Source organism: Pagrus major, chromosome 1 (assembly GCF_040436345.1).
Source record: "Pagrus major chromosome 1, Pma_NU_1.0".
Taxonomy (NCBI): Eukaryota; Metazoa; Chordata; class Actinopteri; order Spariformes; family Sparidae; genus Pagrus; species Pagrus major.
In genome coordinates this window covers 15472993-15491670 of record NC_133215.1, presented here as the reverse complement: position 1 = coordinate 15491670, position 18678 = coordinate 15472993, and the positions used below count along the sequence as shown (strand labels likewise).

The 18678-nt window shown below is 38.7% G+C and overlaps 2 protein-coding genes across 2 annotated transcripts; both read left to right on the top strand.

Annotated features, from left to right (window-relative positions):
• The first annotated feature begins 1747 nt into the window (after positions 1-1747).
• Positions 1748-6613, top strand: synpo2b (synaptopodin 2b). Its single transcript, XM_073470856.1, has 2 exons — positions 1748-2435; positions 3249-6613. The coding sequence occupies exons 1-2, from the start codon at positions 1748-1750 to the stop codon at positions 5612-5614; spliced, it is 3054 nt and encodes a 1017-aa protein (XP_073326957.1). The 3' UTR covers positions 5615-6613.
• Positions 6614-14209: 7596 nt separating this feature from the next.
• Positions 14210-17117, top strand: myoz2b (myozenin 2b). Its single transcript, XM_073473877.1, has 4 exons — positions 14210-14376; positions 14894-15007; positions 16071-16213; positions 16450-17117. Exons 1-4 carry the CDS (start codon positions 14218-14220, stop codon positions 16673-16675), a joined length of 642 nt encoding a protein of 213 aa, XP_073329978.1. The 5' UTR covers positions 14210-14217; the 3' UTR covers positions 16676-17117.
• The last annotated feature ends 1561 nt before the right edge of the window (positions 17118-18678 follow it).

Genomic DNA, 18678 nt, shown 5'->3' with positions numbered 1-18678 from the left:
AACAGCTACAATATCCTACTGTTTCAGTCCCAATGGATGAAATCAGTGTATCGAATATATGACACCCAAATAGGAACCTGCCAGCTCAGTTTGTATACATGACGGAAGGGACAGTCAATTACAAATAAAAACAAGGTCAGCAAATATTTAATCTGGGAGACAGGTAATATGTAATAAATAAGCCTAGGTAGTAAACTTGATCTGTAAAAGTAGAATTCAAATTTGTTTGTGGCAATTATGGCAATGATCTCATGAAACAATAACATCCCTTTGTCCTCTTATATTGCAAATTTACATTTTCCATTCCAATACAAGATAGAGCTTGTGTGATCAATAAACAACTAGAATAACACCCCCCTTTGATTCTAACAAGCCTTATCCAATATGAAATGCCATCATTAGTGTGTTCTGTCCAATACTGTCCAATAAAGTACTTTGCAACAAGCAATGGCTGCTTGCATGGCTTTAGACTTTTGAGTGCTGATGACTGACTGCATTTATCTTCATGTTTAAATTAAGGCAAATGTTTTTTCCCAGAATGCCTTTAGTTAAATGATCTTGTCTTACACATAAAATCTGTTTATTGCACACAACTGAAATTAAGGAGTTTGATATAAGTACTATGAACAGATAAATTATAGAGTGTAAAAATACACATTGTCAAGTTTTTACAGCATATTGCATGTCTTATTTTATAATCTGGTGAACAATCAGGAGGTGAATTTATGTGAGAGTACTCGTTTGGTTTATAATATTAGGGCACCACCATGTGGTGGATATTTGGTAATGCAGTGTTTGAGAATAAAGGGCTTTGGTTTGCAGTAAAATCTACATGTTTTGAACTGTTTGCCAGACGAGAAAACTGTTGACTGCTGCTGACTGCTGACCAGTTTCATACTAGGTTATAAAGGCATTGTTTTCATTTCATATCTATAAACTTACCTAAAAAAGGTATAAGTAGGAAAACTGCTGAATTTGTCAGTTCTGGCTTAAATAATTGATTCGATGGAAAAAAAACTTGACAGCCATTTTGCATTGGATAAATCATTTCCTATCAGTGACTTTGATACAACGATTGACTGCCAGAATAATTTGAGAGAATAAGTTGGTAGCCTATTTGATATGTTGATATAATTTAACTTCAGTGATAAAACAAACACTGGCTTTGAGTTGAGGCCTAGTATTTCTACTATGTATAAAACAAATAGTCTCACAGATTTAGTTCTTAAATGGAAATGCTGACAGCCTTTGCAGTGCTGATATTTGTTGCTGTGATAGATGAGAGCAGAAGGGGGAAAGAAAGCTTGCTATATAAACAGGGTTCGGAAAACAGCCATCCAATTGTTTTGCTTATGCTCTTGGATGTGCATGCTGTTTCTCCCTTGATATTACATACCATTCCATTTAGAGCGATGGCAGCCCTGATGCAACTGCCAAAGCAAAGCTCTGCTACCTATTGGGGATAGGAATAACTTAGACAATTACATGATAGTTAGAAAGATTACGAAGTGTACTAATGCTGAAATGTCTTGATCTGAACAGTAAACACTCAAATTCGTAAGGATTTACAGTCACAATTGTTATAATTTGAGTATTTTTGCAAGAGCATTGAAGTGTTTACTTCTGTAAATCTTTAAATCATGGGTTTACAGTCAATTTACAGGGCTCCCTGGCCTGACTCTGTTTGTCTTTGTCTCAATAAAGGTATTATTGGTGATACCCAAGACGTTGTGAAACAACATTAGAGATGGAACCAGAAGCTGAAGACCCAGACAACAATGATAACTTGGTCCCTTGGTCAGGTTCAGATGGTTCCCAGGAACTTTGTGTCTCTGAGTCTTTGGCAGAGTCCTACTATGAAGATGATGCCAGTGACGCAGAGTACCCTTTAGACAATCAGCCTGCTCATATCCCCAAGTCTGAGTCCACAGAACACCTTCAATCACAAGACTGGGAATCTGCCGGTGAGCAACAGTCCCTGCCTGAGTTCAGTGGAAGTGAAGAGGATGTTTCATACCAAGAAGAGGATGACATCTACCTTAATGAATCAAGAGAGTCCATCACAGAAACTCCTCACATCCAAACCCCACGAACATCACTGTCCCAACACCCACAGCACCCTGATGCAGAGTCTAAAACTGGCCAGATATCAAGGCCGCATTCCCAGTCATCCTCCTCCTCTCTTGGCCATGCTGCTGATATGACCCTGGCCTTGACCCTGACCACAGAACAACCCCTGGGAGCCAGTAATAGACATGGCCTGGGCACTGGGAACAGGAGGGTCGAATCCTCAGAGGAAGGAGGGAGCAGTGAAGCACCTCCTGCTTCTGTCTTCTTTGGAATTTCAAATGAGGGTGCTGAGCAGGCAGAGAAGTGGAACTCTGAGTCTGACACAGATCTGTGCAGACCGGACAGGCTCAGGGCAAGGCACACACGTAAGTACCCTCCCTTGTTATACTCATGGACATATGAAGCTAGCAGTTCAAACTGTACAGCATATAGTAAATGTATTTTTTTTCTAAATTGAAAAAATGTGATTTATTAATAGATGAGATAGAATTTTGTGTTTGCTTCAAAGGCACAAATTAACTTTTGATGATAACCTTACATTTACTCTGCCTGTAATCATTATAGGTGTTACTTGAAGCAAGAGACCTTATTTAATTGAAAAATAACTTGTGCAATGCACTATGGGTGCTGGTTATTTTCATGCAGTAATGCGGGGTCTATTTGAGGTGGACTTAGAGGGAGAATTCCCATGGCTTTAATAGTCAGAGCAGGATAAGAATAAAATATGACCATATGATGAGGCTGGCAGAAACAAACTTGACGGACACCAGCATGTGTTACCCTGGCCTGTTACCCGATCCCTTTTCCAATCGTAAGACTTGCAATGGAAAGTGAGCTGATCACTTTTCTTGCCTCATAGGCCCCCCCTAAGTTAGCTGTAAGTAAATATGATGCTTTTATTAGTGTGCTTGCTTCAGCAGGGGCAGCTCCAACATTTCTCTTTCTTGTGTTTAGTTTGCTTTCAAAGAAAACCCCCAAATGTTAAGCAAATGTAATTTGTCCCACAGTTATTTGACTTATAAATTACTTAAAAACTGTTTCTTAAATTTCCATTGACTGACAGAATATCTAAATAAAACAATGGTTGCTTAAGTATAGATTTGAATGTTTTCATCTTCCTCCCTCCCTCCCTTCTCTCTTTCTCTCTCTCCCTCTCTCACTCTCTTCTGTTGTCTCAGGGCTCTGTCACAACGAGAGCCAATCAGAAAGACAGGTCAAGGAGACCAAATCTAAATGTAAGCGAATTGCTCGGCTTTTGACTAATGCACCAAACCCTCAAAATAAAGGAGCCTTGCTGTTTAAAAAAAGGCGCCAGAGGGTCAAGAAGTATACACTTGTGAGTTACGGGACTGGTGATAACACGCTTGACAGTGAAGACCAAATAGAGGAGGAAACTGAAGAAGTCAGATCAGCTGGGTATAACTTTAGTGATTCTGAGTTAGAAGAAGAGTATTCTGTTCATCACCAGCAGTATAATTTGAGTCTGAACTGGGGAAGTGTTCGAGAGATGGAAGCATTTCCAGAAACTAAAGGGAAGGGTGTTTTGATGTTTGCCCAGCGCCGCAAACGGATGGATGAAATTGTGTCAGAGCATGAAGAGCTGAGGAGTAAAGGAAATCCTGTGGAGAATTTCACAGAACCTGAATCTAAAGAAGCACAGAATATATATGACACTAAGGAAATGTATGTGCATACTGACCAGGCTAACTACATGGATGTAAATGTCAAACAGCACGTAGAATACCAAGAAAATTTTGAACAGATGAACCAACTATCCAATGTGTCAAGACCCTTGGTGCCAAACAGAACTGCAAGGCCTTTCCTAAAATTGCAAGATGGAAAAACTGCTCCTGTCATGCTGGGTGGCGTTGCTCCAGTGACAAAGACGCATGAACCAAGATTCAGAGTACCTGTGCCTATTAATACTAACCCACACGTTTGGTCCCCAACTGGTGACATCATAGCCTCAAGAGATGAGCGAATATCCGTGCCAGCAATCAAGACCGGCATCCTACCAGAGTCAAAGCGGAAAATCGCTAATAAACAGCCATCTATGATGGCACAAGATGCTCACCTTCAAAACAAAGGGGATAGGAGGTCTTATATTGAGCCAGAGGAAGACTGTTTTAGTCTAGGTGCTGAAGCTTGTAACTTCATGCAACCGAGAACAATAAAACTCAAGAATCCCCCTCCAGTTGCCCCAAAACCTACCATTGACCCTAACTGTCCACCTTGGATGAGGAGGAGCCCCTCTGGTGAGCCCTATATTCCCCCAAGAAGTCCGGTTTCACAACCTTCTCACAGTCCTGCAGGGCCTCATAGTCAGCATTACTTACAGCAGCAAGATTGGGCTCAACGTCAACACATGGCCAACCATTGGGCACCAGATCAAACTCAGGCACCACTTCAAACACCTGCCAATGCCTGGGCTCCGGTCAACTCCTCCTCTCAGCTTCATCTTCAGCCAACCACAAATAGCTGGAGTCAACAGTCGCAACGATCCCCTGTGAGTATGCACGCCCGCAGCCCTACTTACAGCCCACATCATCCACCTTCACCCTCAAGGAGTAAGCCAGACAGTGCTCCTCAGTCAGTTACCTCTTGCCCCCCACAAGCAGGGAAGCCATACATCCATGCATCCAAAGCATCACAGGCTTCTCCTAAAGGTCGAGTCTCAGGCAGAGGTATCAATCACGCTGGTGAAGGTTCAACAATGGCAGGAAAAGGTGCAGAGTTGTTTGCCAAAAGACAATCCCGTATGGAGAAGTTTGTTGTTGATGCTGAAACAGTGCAAGCTAAAAAAACGAGATCCCCCTCCCCAACCTCATCTCTCCCTAACAGTTGGAGGTATTCTTCTATTGTTCGTGCCCCACCTCCTTTATCATATAATCCCCTTCTTGCTCCTTTCTACCCTCCATCAGCAGCCAAGCAACCTCCTTCCACAAGCCCCAAAATCAAGCCTAAGACCAAAGAAAAACCTAAAGCTCCCCCTAAGCACCTTAACGCCTTAGATATTATGAAACACCAGCCTTATCAGTTGGACTCTTCACTGTTCAAGTATGATGCAGCCCCTGAAGCCAAAGGCCCCAGCCCCAGCCCCAGCCCCAAACCAACTCCAGCATCAAAGTTTGAGGCTGCCAAAAGCCGTAAACAGAAATCTGCCCCTTCTCATTCTACTTATACTGCCCCTGAGCTTGCAGCTCAAAGCAAAGCAGAAGTCCCTGCTAAGTCTTCTGTTTCGGTAAGTTCCCAAAAATGTTCCGCCCACCAAGACACAAGCTCAGCTGAGCCTCTTGCTACAGGCGAGCACTTGGATGAAAAGCGCACTGTCACACCTGCAGCTCATCACAAGCAAGCTTCAAGCCCCCGACCCGCAAGCACATCCTCCCAGCAGTCATCTGTTGGTGACAGCATAGCTTCAGCTTATTCTCCTGCATCTCTTATTGCTAGAGGTGCACGTCAAATGGCACCACGGCCAAGATTTTCTGCTAAGAAGCCAATGGTGACAAGCACACAGTGGAAGCCTGTTGCTATGTTTCATTAGTTCTAATACTGTATATGGTCATGCTTTGGTGTAGTCAACACGGAGATGGTAGAGCACAATTACATCTGCAACTTGATAGCATCTAAAATGTCTTACTCAACAGGTGGAAATGTATAGACTTTTGCACTGTCTAAATGTAGGCCACTACCAAAATAATTCAGTTTGCTACAAGGATATTTTCATCTGGCAATGTAAGAAACGCATGAGAAGGCAAAGCTAGCTTAAAATTGTAAAACAATGGGATATAAACTAAAAGAAATAACTTAGCACATTGTATCATCTTCCTCTAACTTTGTAGGTGCATGTGTGCTTGAAAAAGGAAATGTGAGACTAAATAATGTTGAGTGATTCTCAGGAAGTGCTATTACATGTGCAATAATGTGTGCAGAGAGCCTTCAACTAAGGTCTCTATTTTGTTGTTTTTCTTTTAGTTTTTTTTTGTAAGAAAAAAGATTACATGGATTATATCCATTAACCCCAAAAACTAGACAATAATATTTATTATAGAGTTATTTATTAAATTTAAATTAAAAATATACTGGGATAACAACAACTACTATATTGTTGTCATTTGGTGTGTCTGGGGAGAAACTGTCTATGCACTTCTTTTGTTTGGATGCATTCAATTTGCAATTCCTTCAGTCTCATTCCAAACTTTGATGGTATCACAACAGCTAAAAGCAAGTTAGTTGTGATCATTAACATTGACGACTTTAAATGTCTTTTTTATGTGGATTTATTCAATTGTCAGTCATGGCCAGTTATTTAATTGTCAGTAAAGTCATCAGACATTCTGTAACCTCATCCTTGATGTAACACTATAGCAACTTATCACAGAGATTTGACTATTCCGCTATTGATTCACATTACCAGTAGCTTCTCAAAATGAAAATAGGAAACTTGTCTTGTTCGTCTCTTTGTCTCTGTCTTTCAAACATATCACTGTTGATTGCACTTCTTGTACTCAGCACAATCATGCTATTAAACTTCTCTTTCCTTCTACTTGTGTACTTCTTATGTGCGTCATGAGCTTCTATTCTTTTGTACTGTCTTAATACTTTTTCTGAGTCACCCATATTTCCTCCTTCATCTCTCTCACTGCCTCACACTTTCACACAGAATGTACTCACCTTCAGCAATATCAGTTTTTGAAGATCCACTACATGATTTGGCCATTTTCAATCATTAATTGCTCAAATTAATCCAAAATGATAAATTGCTGAAGGTTAATGCTGTCACTGATGAATATGACTGTTTGTTTTCAAAGCATTTCCTTCAGTCTACCTTTAGCTCTGAAAAGTTTGGAACTATGATCTTGGCACTCAAAAGACACTGCTTTAGGACAGTGCTCATAGCCTAAGGAAATCCACCATTAAGCAGAATTTCAAAAGAAACAACCAACACTCGCAGGCCTACAGCAATTTCTTGTGGCAATATGGTTGCTAAATAATTGTGTCATATAATAGCTGCTGAAGGCTGCTAGGTCGACAAGCTAATAATTAGGTTGTCAGTGTTCCAACTCACACATCCAAACTGCAGAAAAGAAAGCTTTTTGTTTTGGTTGTCAAGTATTGATTATTCAAACATTATTAAAACCCACACAGGTGATATCTCTTCTTTTGGTTGATTGGAGGTCCAGTGTGAGAAAAATGAAACTTTTACCATTATTACTAGAACAGGGAGTTCTGTGATGTCACATAATTTCCAACTTTGCCCTTCCTGCCTTCAGTGTGAGCAGAGGTCTAATCAGCCAGAAAAAGTGAACACACCTTTTTGAGTGTCAAGGGCCTTTAAAAATGTTCTATTTTAGGGTGGATTTCCCAAAAGCAGATGAAGCAGAGACAAGCTGGCACAGATATAGTTCCAAGCTATATTTTACAATCTTTTAAAGGTCTTTAATGCAGTAACATTGCCACTGTACTTATTTTAAGTTTCTTGAACCGTCAGCAGGTAAGTACTTAAAACTTCACTTATTTTCAATATTTGTCATGATCTCAAACACTGTTTCAAGACATTTACACAAGACCCTGTATATTTCTATCACTCTGGTCTAGAAATCAGACATTTTGGAAGTTAATTTTGACAAAGAATTGTGTAGGGTTTCTGCTGTTGAAACCAGGGTTTCAAAAAAGTCGTGTGTGTAGCAAAAATCAGCAGTCCCATTTCATAGAAAAATGAAACCAACAAAAATGTAGATGTTAAAAAAAATATTTTGATCAAAGGACTATCGTTAACACAATCAATCAGGAGAAGGTTGCTTATCTAAAATGTGCTCACAATGGTCCTTTCTCCAAACCATTTATTTTTGTCACATTTTTTAAGCGTCACTTTTTCACATGAAGTAAATGTATTCTTTTGCATCTTAAGAGCTTCTACTTTTTCATTCAGTGTGCAGGCAATTTCTCCAAGAAATTGTACATTTTATTTTAGCAGAATTATCAAATATTTGTTTGCACCCCTTTGTTCTCTAAAAGTCATCAGTTAATTTAAAATAAAACATAACCAATCTAGAACATTATTAATTATCCAAGCTTCCATGAAGCCAGAGGGTGGCAGCAAAGTCTGCACAGCTGTAACACCAGTCACCTAAGATGTGCTTTTCTTTCAGGGATTTGGTAGAAGCCGCTCCCTGAGCCTGCCCAGGCGACTGAATTCAGTGTCTTCTTATGGACTTCTGTCACCTGTGAGCACACCTGGAATCCAGTCATCATTTTTACCTACACAGAGGCAAACATCCTTTCAAGAAAAAGTCTACAAGCCACCATCACCGTGGGAGGCAGCATCCAGAAGCCCCATTGGTTCCATTGATGAGGCCTTTATGTTTCAGACTGTCCCATCATCTGTTGCCTCCAATGTCAAAGCTGCAGGACACCGCAGGTCTCTGCCAGAGCCTCCTGATGAATGGAAGCGCAGGGTGTCTCTTGATCCTGCAGCTGTCGGTATGGGTCATTACCATGCGGCCCCAGCTTTTCAGGCACCGTCCATGAGCAGGACATTTTCACCTGAGAAACCAGCCTTCTACGGGCCTCCCTTCAGACCTGCACAGCCTTTAAGGCCTGCCAGCAGGGCCAGTATTGGATACATGGGACAAGGCATGAGTACAACAAAGTACTCTCCCTTGTATAGTGCAATCCAGAGAAGTTAAGACCACTATGTCAGTTTAAGAGAAATATACATTTATACCGACATAAATGATATATGGTATAGAAGATCATGCTAAGTATATTGAGGATGAAAGATAAAGTAAATTTGGCCAAAAGAGAGGGAATATGTTCAATCTATTGCGATAAAAAGTTAGGTTGTTGTTGTTGGCTTGTTTTGCTTCAGACTTATTCAGAAAGTCTAAGACTTATTTTAGATAATTTTATTTTAGATAATATGTTATATTTATCATTTATGGCAGTGATTGGTCTTGCATGAAAAAAGTCACTCTTCACAGTACGAGTGGTCACTTGTTTTGAAGGACACAACAACTTACTAATACTATTGTGCCGTGTTGCTGAAAATGAGATATAACCCCGTGAAGCATTGATGGGAGTTTTGGCAAGCAATCATTTCAGATTAATTTTGTGATTTTCTTTTTTTTCCTATTTTTTTGAGAGACAGATTTAGGACAGACGTGGACCACTACAGTCAAGGAAAGTTTAAGCAATGTGTTATGAGAGCTGAAGTACAAGTAGATGAAAGAAATGTTTGGCAGATTGCCTTTTTTAAGTCGAGTGGTGTTGCTAACTGAAGATGCTTTTAATTTTGACATTGTTGGTTATAAATATTTGCAGAGAAATAAGGCACTTTAAGAAATGTTATGTGTGGCTTTTCAGTCATTAACTGCTGCTGTATCTGTAACTCACTGTGGCTTTGTGATCACTTCTTCAGGTTGGAGTTATGCATATTCTTTTACATCTAAATGTTTCATACAATGGTTTATACCATTATACCATTTAAACCATTACAAACATTATAATTTTTTTTTATTTTCTTTCTCTCACTACTATAGCAGTAGTGATGACAAGTATATTCAGAGAGTGAGTAATTATATTTATCTATTTTTAATAATTACATAAATACTATATCTATCTGCACTAAGGAAGCTGCAGTGTCCCACATTTCATCATACACTGTGTGGTGTTTCTGCCATTGATGGAGTCATTTTTTCTATCCTATCAGCCTAAATGTTTGGACATTTTAACCTGTGTTTGATCAATTTCTTGAGTAAAATGTTACTTTTCACACCTTTCACACACAAATGGAAAAATTAAAAATACATGAAAATTGTGAAAAGTGTTTGTTGTGGGTTTTTTTTTTTTTTTTTGGGGGGGGGGGGGGGGGGGGGGGGGCTTTATGTCTATGCTTGAAGTCCATTGACATTATGCTAACATTAAAAAATGAAACGTTTTATTGCAGAAAAAACATTGTTTTTGATTCAATCTTTGATTGTTACAATTCTTCATGTATTCAAATACAATGCATATTACTGTTTAAAAATGGAGTGGTATGAAATATAATGGTTTGAAATTCATATTTTCCAGCAGTTTTCTACAACAAAGTGTGACACTACAAGTAAACAGGGTAAACACTAAAACAGATATCACCACGAAAATCAAACTCCAGTTGATTTCTTGCATAAGACAATATTTTTTGTATTACAAATTTTCTGAAATGTTATGTTTAAACATGCAAATGAGATAATATCTGATTAAATATACTTTTTGCATTTGCATGACTGTCAAGAACAGAAATCAGAACTAAACATTTAAGCTTGTATTTTGGAAGTTTTCTTTCCACTAGTCTGAAATAAGACATGTTATGGAAGCAAAATAGCCCAAAATCTCAAAATTTGCCAGTGCATTAATTCTTTCTTCCACAGCAGCCTCTGGCAATGAAAACATGCTTGACTGTGGACACTGACACCTGTCTTCCAGCAGCTTCTAATTCATCGCAGACTTGCTTTTTGCTGGTATTTGGTTGACTCTTGACCATCTTGACCAATTTCTCTCAGCAGTGTTTTCTTCCTGATCGTGGCAGTGACACAACTTTCCCATGCACTCTACAGTTACAAACAACTGTTTGTACAGTTGATCTTGGGACCTGTTACTGCTTGGAAATGGCTCCAAGGGACTTTCCTAATTTATTCAAATCAATAATGCACTCTTTTTGATCAATGCTGAGCTCTTTAGACTTTCCCATTGTAGTGTTTGTGGCTGAGTTTAAGGGGTGTGTCAAACAAGCCCCATTAAAATGGGCCCAGAAAAGCCAACAGCCGTTATTAAACATAATCACTCAGAAGAAGTTAATGGGCCATGCTACAAGGAAAATGTGATTCACACAACTTTCTATAATCAACAAAATTGATTGCTGAAGTTGCTGTGTGTATATTTTTGACCTAGCAGATTTTCAGAAGACCTATAATGAATTCATTATTGAACCAAACTCCATGAAGAGAGAGCTGTAGAAATCATTGGAACTTAAGACTGCCATGATATACATGTTCCTTACAAGTGTGAGTAAATGTTTTACTAACTTTGAGTAACTAAACTTTGAGCAACTTATCTCATGTATCAAGAGTATTTTTTCACAAGGGATTAAATGTTCAGTATGCCTGAAGTATGAGAACAGGTTCAACTGCCAGGGTAATGACCTCAATGTTACTTCATAAAAATCTTTTTGGCTGACCATCATCTCAGGGATGAGACCACACTCCCCTTAACGCCCCTCACTGGTCTGTATATCATTATCCACAGTCAGTAATCACACATAAGAACAGTACAACTCAGTTTGAAGAGAGGAGTTTACAAGTTGCAGCTGCGCCCAGCATTGACAACCTCCCTCACTTGAATGCTTGGAGGGTACATCAACCCACAGAGACACGCTGACTTTGAAGACTCAACACAAGGAGGGGAACGTGTCTCTTGAGGGGAGTCCTTGCCTAAAGGAACATCAGTGGGCATGTGTGTGTTGTTCATCCTCTCACTCTCTTGCTCTCTCTCTCTCTGGTAGCTATTCATGCCCCATGGTGTTTGAGAGTGGTTTTGAGTGTTTGGCAGGTTAAATTTAGCCTATTGATGTAAGCTGCATTCCATTCACAACAGACACAGAGACACACTCACAGTTTGGCTTTAGTGTCCAGGAGTGTGAAGATCAGGGAAGATCAAACTACCGACTGTAGGTTGACCCCTGAGCCTCCGTGTCCCCCTTCAAGGATACAGGTTGAACACTAGGGATACCATCACAGGTACGGATGAGACTCGTCAAGGTGTATTCTGTGAATATGTGTTATGTTTGAATTGTATTCTCGTTATGTTAGAACATATGTCAGTGTGTTGTGATAAAATAAATTAAGCTGAATCTAAAAATAATATTTTCTATGAATTATATGAATATATGTCACTTTCCTATGACTTTAAGGAATTGCAACTGTTGCCAGATTATCAGTAAATCACATACATTTTCTATCTTTAGTAATTTATTGCTTTGCTTTTGCTTTGGAGTGCATGGAAATCATTTTAAAATTGTCACACATATAGCTTATGAGTTGGCAGATGGGCACAACTGAGTTATTTTTTGATTTTTTAAAAGTATATGTAGAGTTGTACCACCATGTTCTGCATTTGACAACAAATCTAAATATATCTGATTGTGCTGACCAATGCAAATGTGAGAAATATATTTTAGTTATTATGTTAGAGCACTTTTTTATACTGCTGGACAATTGCTATGTCGAGTAACGCACACAAACTTCAGACACAATATTCACCCATGACCTTTAAACGAGCGATTTATCTTGTGACAACATTAACGGGAGATGCCACTAACATTAGCTCACATACGCAAAAATTGATCCAGTGACGAGGCCAGATTTAAGAATTACGTGTGTGGTACCAGTGCGAGTACAATGGGGCTTTAGGATTATGCAATCCATTGTCATTTGTGAAATGTAACCTCTACAGAGATTATTGTAACATGACAAACACTGATATGGCAGATTTATTTGACGGGGAACATTTGAAATCATCTTCAAATACCGATAGTTGATAACAATAAATGGGAGATGGACTTTATTACAGATTTGGGTTTTTTTCTCCTGTGACTGATGAAAGATGACCTTACACTTGCACAGCAAACAGCTGTGTTTAGCTGTAACCTGTCAACATAAGGGCACTGCATTGATGTTGGGGGTCACAGTTTTATGACTTGGGCAAAACAACTACATCCTGTGTCCTGTATGTGTTTCCAGTATTCCTGAGCTCTGCCAACCTTGCCAAAGCCACAATGTCACAATTCTGTACAATGCCAGTTGGACAGAGGAAGAAGTGTGCAGCAGCTATATGCCAAGAGATCCATGGTACCAATGGTATGATGTTATAGCTGAGGCTCAGAGGAAGAACACAATGCTGCAAGAGAATATCCATTCTGATCTGGGTTCAAAATGTCAGGGCTATTCTCTAGCACTCGCCATAAATAAGCTAATGGGTTGATTTACTACCTATGGTTGCTGATCCTTTGTCGTTGTCCTTTTCAAAAGTCTATTTCTGGACCGTGTAGCTGTTTGTTATGTGAAGGTCCATGACAGCTGGGGTACATTCCGTATGGTGGATGAGGAAGCAGCATGTGCATCCGAAACTAATTTTCAAGTACAATGATAACTCATTTTCCATGACATGGATTACAAAATGGACAATATGAATTTTTGACACCTTTGATGTCATTTATGGATGCTCCCTAAAACCTGTTCAGCTGATGAAATGATATCAGGGGACATTTCTGAGTGTATATTTATATTCTGTAACCAGCACTTTCAAGATCTAAAAGCAGGGTTGGAGTAACTCACTGGAGGGTCCTTGGGCAAAAACAAAGCCTGCCACTCTTCCTCCACCACTTATTTGATTATAGGCAATTTATCTAAACTGGCCATAGACAAGTCTTTTTGCTTTAACTTAACTTAACTTTATCATTATAAAGTAACTGTTGATTGCACAATGTATGGCTATAGAATATTGATACCGTTGGCATTTATGTCAGTTCCCTATAAACCTTTTTGCTTTCATTATGTAATTTTGTCTGCCATTGCAAGCACAAAATAAAGGCTTACTAGGGATCCAGTCAAGATGGCAGCCTGCCACCATGTCTATCTGCTTTCACCTCTCCCTTATAGACTAGAATGAATGAATGAACTCATGTTTTAGTCCTGTGTTGTTGGGAGTTGTGCTCTGAGGAAACGGAAACGATCCAGCAGTCATTGCGACAGCAGTGCCAAAATTAATACCACTTGGAAATACATATCTGTGGATGACGTTAAAATGCCACGTTGAGGCGCTCAACAATTCAGTCTATGTTGTTCTTTTGTTTTGCCATTTACATTAATCAATTATCATGATTGCCACACCATGCCAGCATTTCGGACCCCTGAGGAATTTCCCCCCTTCTGCTCGTTATTGGCAACCCAATAACATCAATGACTAATTAGTGTTTTTGCTTGGTTATAAAGCAAATTATAAAATGTACCTTGACTGAATGATATAGGCCTATTGTTATGTTGCTATAATAAACTGTATATCTGAATAAATGTACTTTTTCACAATGTTTTTTGCCTGACAGGGGACATAATGGATCTGGGAAAGAAACTCAGCACTCCTAAAGACATTATGTTGGAGGAGTTATCGTTGCTTTCCAACAGAGGTTCCCGGCTTTTCAAAATGCGCCAGAGGAGATCTGAAAAATATACATTTGAAAGTATCCAAAATGAGGCAAACGCACAGCTAAATGTAAGTCAACTTGTGTGTGTGATTTAGTCACTTCAAATATTTGAATAATTGGATATGTAAAACACTTCTATGCTCTTGAACAATATTAACTGTCACTATTTGGAGTTTTGCCTGCATGAAAACTTGTAAAATTGTCTGTGTATTAATCATCAAGCAAATTTATCAGGACATACGCTCTTGAAAAAAAAGTGTTACACCACATGGACGATAACAGAGACATGTGCCTCGTGTCTTTTGCATCCTCCAGCCGAATCCTCTGAGAGGCTGGTCAGGCACTTTGCTGAGAGGCTGCTCCCCTGTTTATCAGTGCCTGTAGATGTGTTCCTCCATGTGTGTGTGTTCGTGCCTGCGTGTGTTTGTACGTGTGGGTATGTTTGCGTAGTTACGAGTGTTTGTGTACACATGAATCAGAGTGCATCAAATACAGGAGCAGCTATGAATGTGCCAACTTCACGATTTGTCACTCAATTGATAACTAAAACTCAATACATGTCCTGTACTTTGCTCTGTTTTGCAGAATAATATTTTAACTGAGAATACACACTCTGTGGAAATTAAAGTGGATCCACCAGCTGATGGAAATGCTGCTAATCAAGAAAACACTGCTTTGGGTAATATTGCTGTCCAGTTTGTGTGGCTGTATTTGATTAATCAAATATGGAGCATTATGATTTAAAACATTATTCAGGATTTAAACTCATTTAAGATCATAAGTAAAAATAAATATGCTAACATTAGCACTGAATGTTTAGTCAGTGAAAAAGGAATCCTGTAGCTACTATTTCTTTCACTGTCAAACTGTCTTTTAAATAAAGCCCTTGTGCTGCACAGTAAAATAAGAGCAACTGATTATGTAATGCTGTCATAATAATGACAACTGGTATCACATACAGTCTTAACAGCCGGTCTGATCTTAAGGCAACTAATTTGAATAGCTTGACACCATAACAGAACTATGATTAATTATACAGACTGAGCAGCTTTAAATGCTTTATTATATTTTATTTTATTTTATTTTATTTTATTCTAATAGCGAACAGAGTCCTGTGCTTGTTCTTAAATGCTCCAGTAGGGTGTCATCCCGTGTGGACACTTTATATGATGAGTGCACACTTCAACTATGTGCTATTTTAAGGCCTCAGATCGCAATGATGGACAACTCAGTCTGCCTCGTGTAAGTGTTCTCTAAGCACAGTCTCTATTCATAATCCTATCCACTCTAAAACTTTAGCCTCCCAAAAAAAAGGCTTGAGAAAACAGCTCAACATAAACCCGTGACTGCATAAACCATACTGTCAGATCATGAAGGTGCTAAGTATAAAAATAGTATATTTGCTATAGCCTGTAAAACAATATGATACACATGATACATTACAATAGCTAAGATATTGCACTTCCTGGATATTGCACATTTGCTGAAAGTGCAGTGGCCCTATATCAAATTAGAAATACTGTATATCAATGCAGTGACGCAGCTATAAAGTAGACACAATGAGTGGCAGCGTGTAGTGTTTTAGGGTTAGTGAGTGTAATATAGTGCTGATAGTCACACAACATCAGTTTTTAACAGTGTTCAAGTTTATGGCTCTGGTGTAGAAGCTGTTCTACGATATGTTGGGACAATTCTCCCTCAACATGACCTTCATGTGTGCCTTTTTGTTTTTGTTTGCTTCTTAACACACACAACTCCAGAGAACGCATCAGCTATGCCCAAGTCCTACCACTCCCCGTGGGAACAGGCGATCCTCAGTGACCCCGACCTCGCTGAATCCCTCAAACTGACAATGCCAGCACCAGACCCACGACCAGATCTCCCTGAGTACAGATGCTTTAACCGGTGAGAAAACAACGCCCTTATGAAGATGTCACATGTGAAAATTTGCCTTTTTACATATAAATCATATTTTCTTTTTTCATAAATTAAAGAAATTCATATTTTCACACATGAATTACACACATTCACACATGATTGGCTTTCTTCTGCATGTGGATTAGAATTTCCACATGTGGAAACCACTTTTTTTGAGAAATAGTACAATGAAGAGCACCATTCATACTCAATATTAATTACAGGGTGGCTACTCCTTTTGGTGGCTTTGACAAAGCACCCAGAGGAATCACATTCAAGCTCCCTGAGATAGACCTGAACCCGCCCAGTTACCCAGAACTGCAGGACCCAGGTGTGAAACGGCCCACCTTCAACAGATCAGCCCAGGGATGGATATCTGAGGGCACCCATCTGATCCTACCCACGATTACCTTGGAGCCCATCCCAGTCCCAGAGTCTGATGACCTGTAGATGGTCTTACTATATGTAATCTGGCAACATGGTGTCGGCTGTAGGCTATAGTATGTTGGCCCTGCCTGTGATGACGGCATAACAGTCAATTAGTAGCTCAGTCACAATTCCTTCCCCACATTTTGTTTTATTTTCCAATGGACACAAAATGTTTCATGCATTTGTTGGCTAGAGTGTTTGGTGTACACTTAAATTATATTCAAAGGAAAATCATGTAAATAACAAAATGAATTTGCTATGCATAATTCAAGAAGTCTAAGAGTTTCAACCGATACTGAAAGCAAAATTGTAACTTTTATAAATGGTCAATGAACTGATGAATATGTAATGTAAATAAAGAATGAAACGTAATTTATTGGTGGCACAAAACTGGAACATGCAGTAAGTCACATTTAGTTATTATTGGTGAGTATTTCAAGTCTATATACTGTAAAAAATGATGTCACAGAAAAATAAACTGATATTGTTCATTGCTTTTTATTTATCATCATATATATAGATATAATCCTAAGAAAAAAAATCATTTAGAGTGACAAAGATTAAGTTTTTAAAATTAAGCCACCAATTAACTTCATACAAAATTCAACACGAAAATTTTATAAATACATTTTAATTCATAGATGAATACAAAATGGATGTAGTCATGCTGCTAAAGAGAAAATGTAAAAGTTTGTTCTGTGTTGTTTCTAGTCGCGGATCAAGTAAAAACTTGTAACTTTACAATGTCAAAACCTGGTAATACTGTGAATGATTGCAAAATTCACTGAATGTCTGCGAGTGATATTTGATGTTTCTGCTGTACTTCATTGTATTTTACCTCTAGACAGTTTAAGTGTATTGCCTTCCTCTACATACACTTACATGCTGTACATTGTACGTTTAACAACTAATTTAACTCACATCATCTTTATGCTTCTGAATGTAACTGCCCATATGCCCTGGATTAAGGAACAATTTACAAAATCTGCTTTTCAGACAGCTGGGAAAAAAGAGAGGGGGAGATGTAGGAGAGAAAATTTTGGCAGGATTGAATTCAAGGCCAGTGGGACCTCATGAGCAAACTTAAAACATGGATATCATAAGCCAAAGAATTTGCATGGCATTCACAAAGAATGACATGTGGGCAATCCATCAAGTGAGATGTGCAAAAGTGATTTGATTTTGTCAGCTGTTTAATTGCTACCATGATAAGAAATGTGAATCTGTATCATTTTAAATGCATTAATACAGTTAATAAGTATTCCGAGAAATTCTTGGGAGTTGATTATGTTGTTCCCTGACTTTTATCATAACTTAAGAACAATTGCAGGTGATGTTTAAATTTCATGGTTGAATATCTGTACAGTGGACAGTATGTGACACTGACATACACATCCTGTATTATACAGAGGGTTAACTGTAAGTTGGATGCAGTTTCTCTGTGACACAAGTCCAAAAACCAAATAATGATAGAAGTAATTGAATTAAATCTACTGAATAAACTCAAACTGTCCTCACAGCTTCTGAATCTGGTGGTAACACACTGATATTTATAGTTGCTCTAAGTCTATCTAAGTCACTTTTTTTTAAGAAAAGGCTGAACTACTACTCACTGGAAACTAAAAAAAGAGAGAGAACAAAACAGATAAAAAAAATCGACTCTAAAAATAACATGAAGAAGAGTCAAGTTTGACAGCTCAGCTCCACACAACTCAGCTGTGCAACATTCAGAGGGAGAAATCTGAAGCCTTATTTTTCCAGGCTATTTTATAAATAATACCAAAAACTCTTCATGTGTCTCAAGGGAGGTTTCAGTGCTATTGCTGGAGCAGAGACAGGATCAGAGAAATGCTCCATACACACACTGTATTTATATACACATTCTATAGACTGCACATGGTCCATGCTTTGTATAACTTTAAATATATCTATATATATATATATATATATATAGTAACTGTCTACAGTCAGTGTGTCACTGACACTGTTTCTGTGATTGTGATAGACGTTTTGCCTGTTTAATA

Coding starts and splice junctions, on each gene's coding strand:
- synpo2b (XM_073470856.1), top strand. CDS start 1,748: ATGGAACCAGAAGCTGAAGACCCAGACAACAATGATAACTTGGTCCCT. Junction 2,436..3,248: donor GCTCAGGGCAAGGCACACAC/GTAAGTACCCTC, acceptor CTGTTGTCTCAG/GGCTCTGTCACAACGAGAGC.
- myoz2b (XM_073473877.1), top strand. CDS start 14,218: ATGGATCTGGGAAAGAAACTCAGCACTCCTAAAGACATTATGTTGGAG. Junction 14,377..14,893: donor AGGCAAACGCACAGCTAAAT/GTAAGTCAACTT, acceptor TCTGTTTTGCAG/AATAATATTTTAACTGAGAA. Junction 16,214..16,449: donor GAGTACAGATGCTTTAACCG/GTGAGAAAACAA, acceptor TATTAATTACAG/GGTGGCTACTCCTTTTGGTG.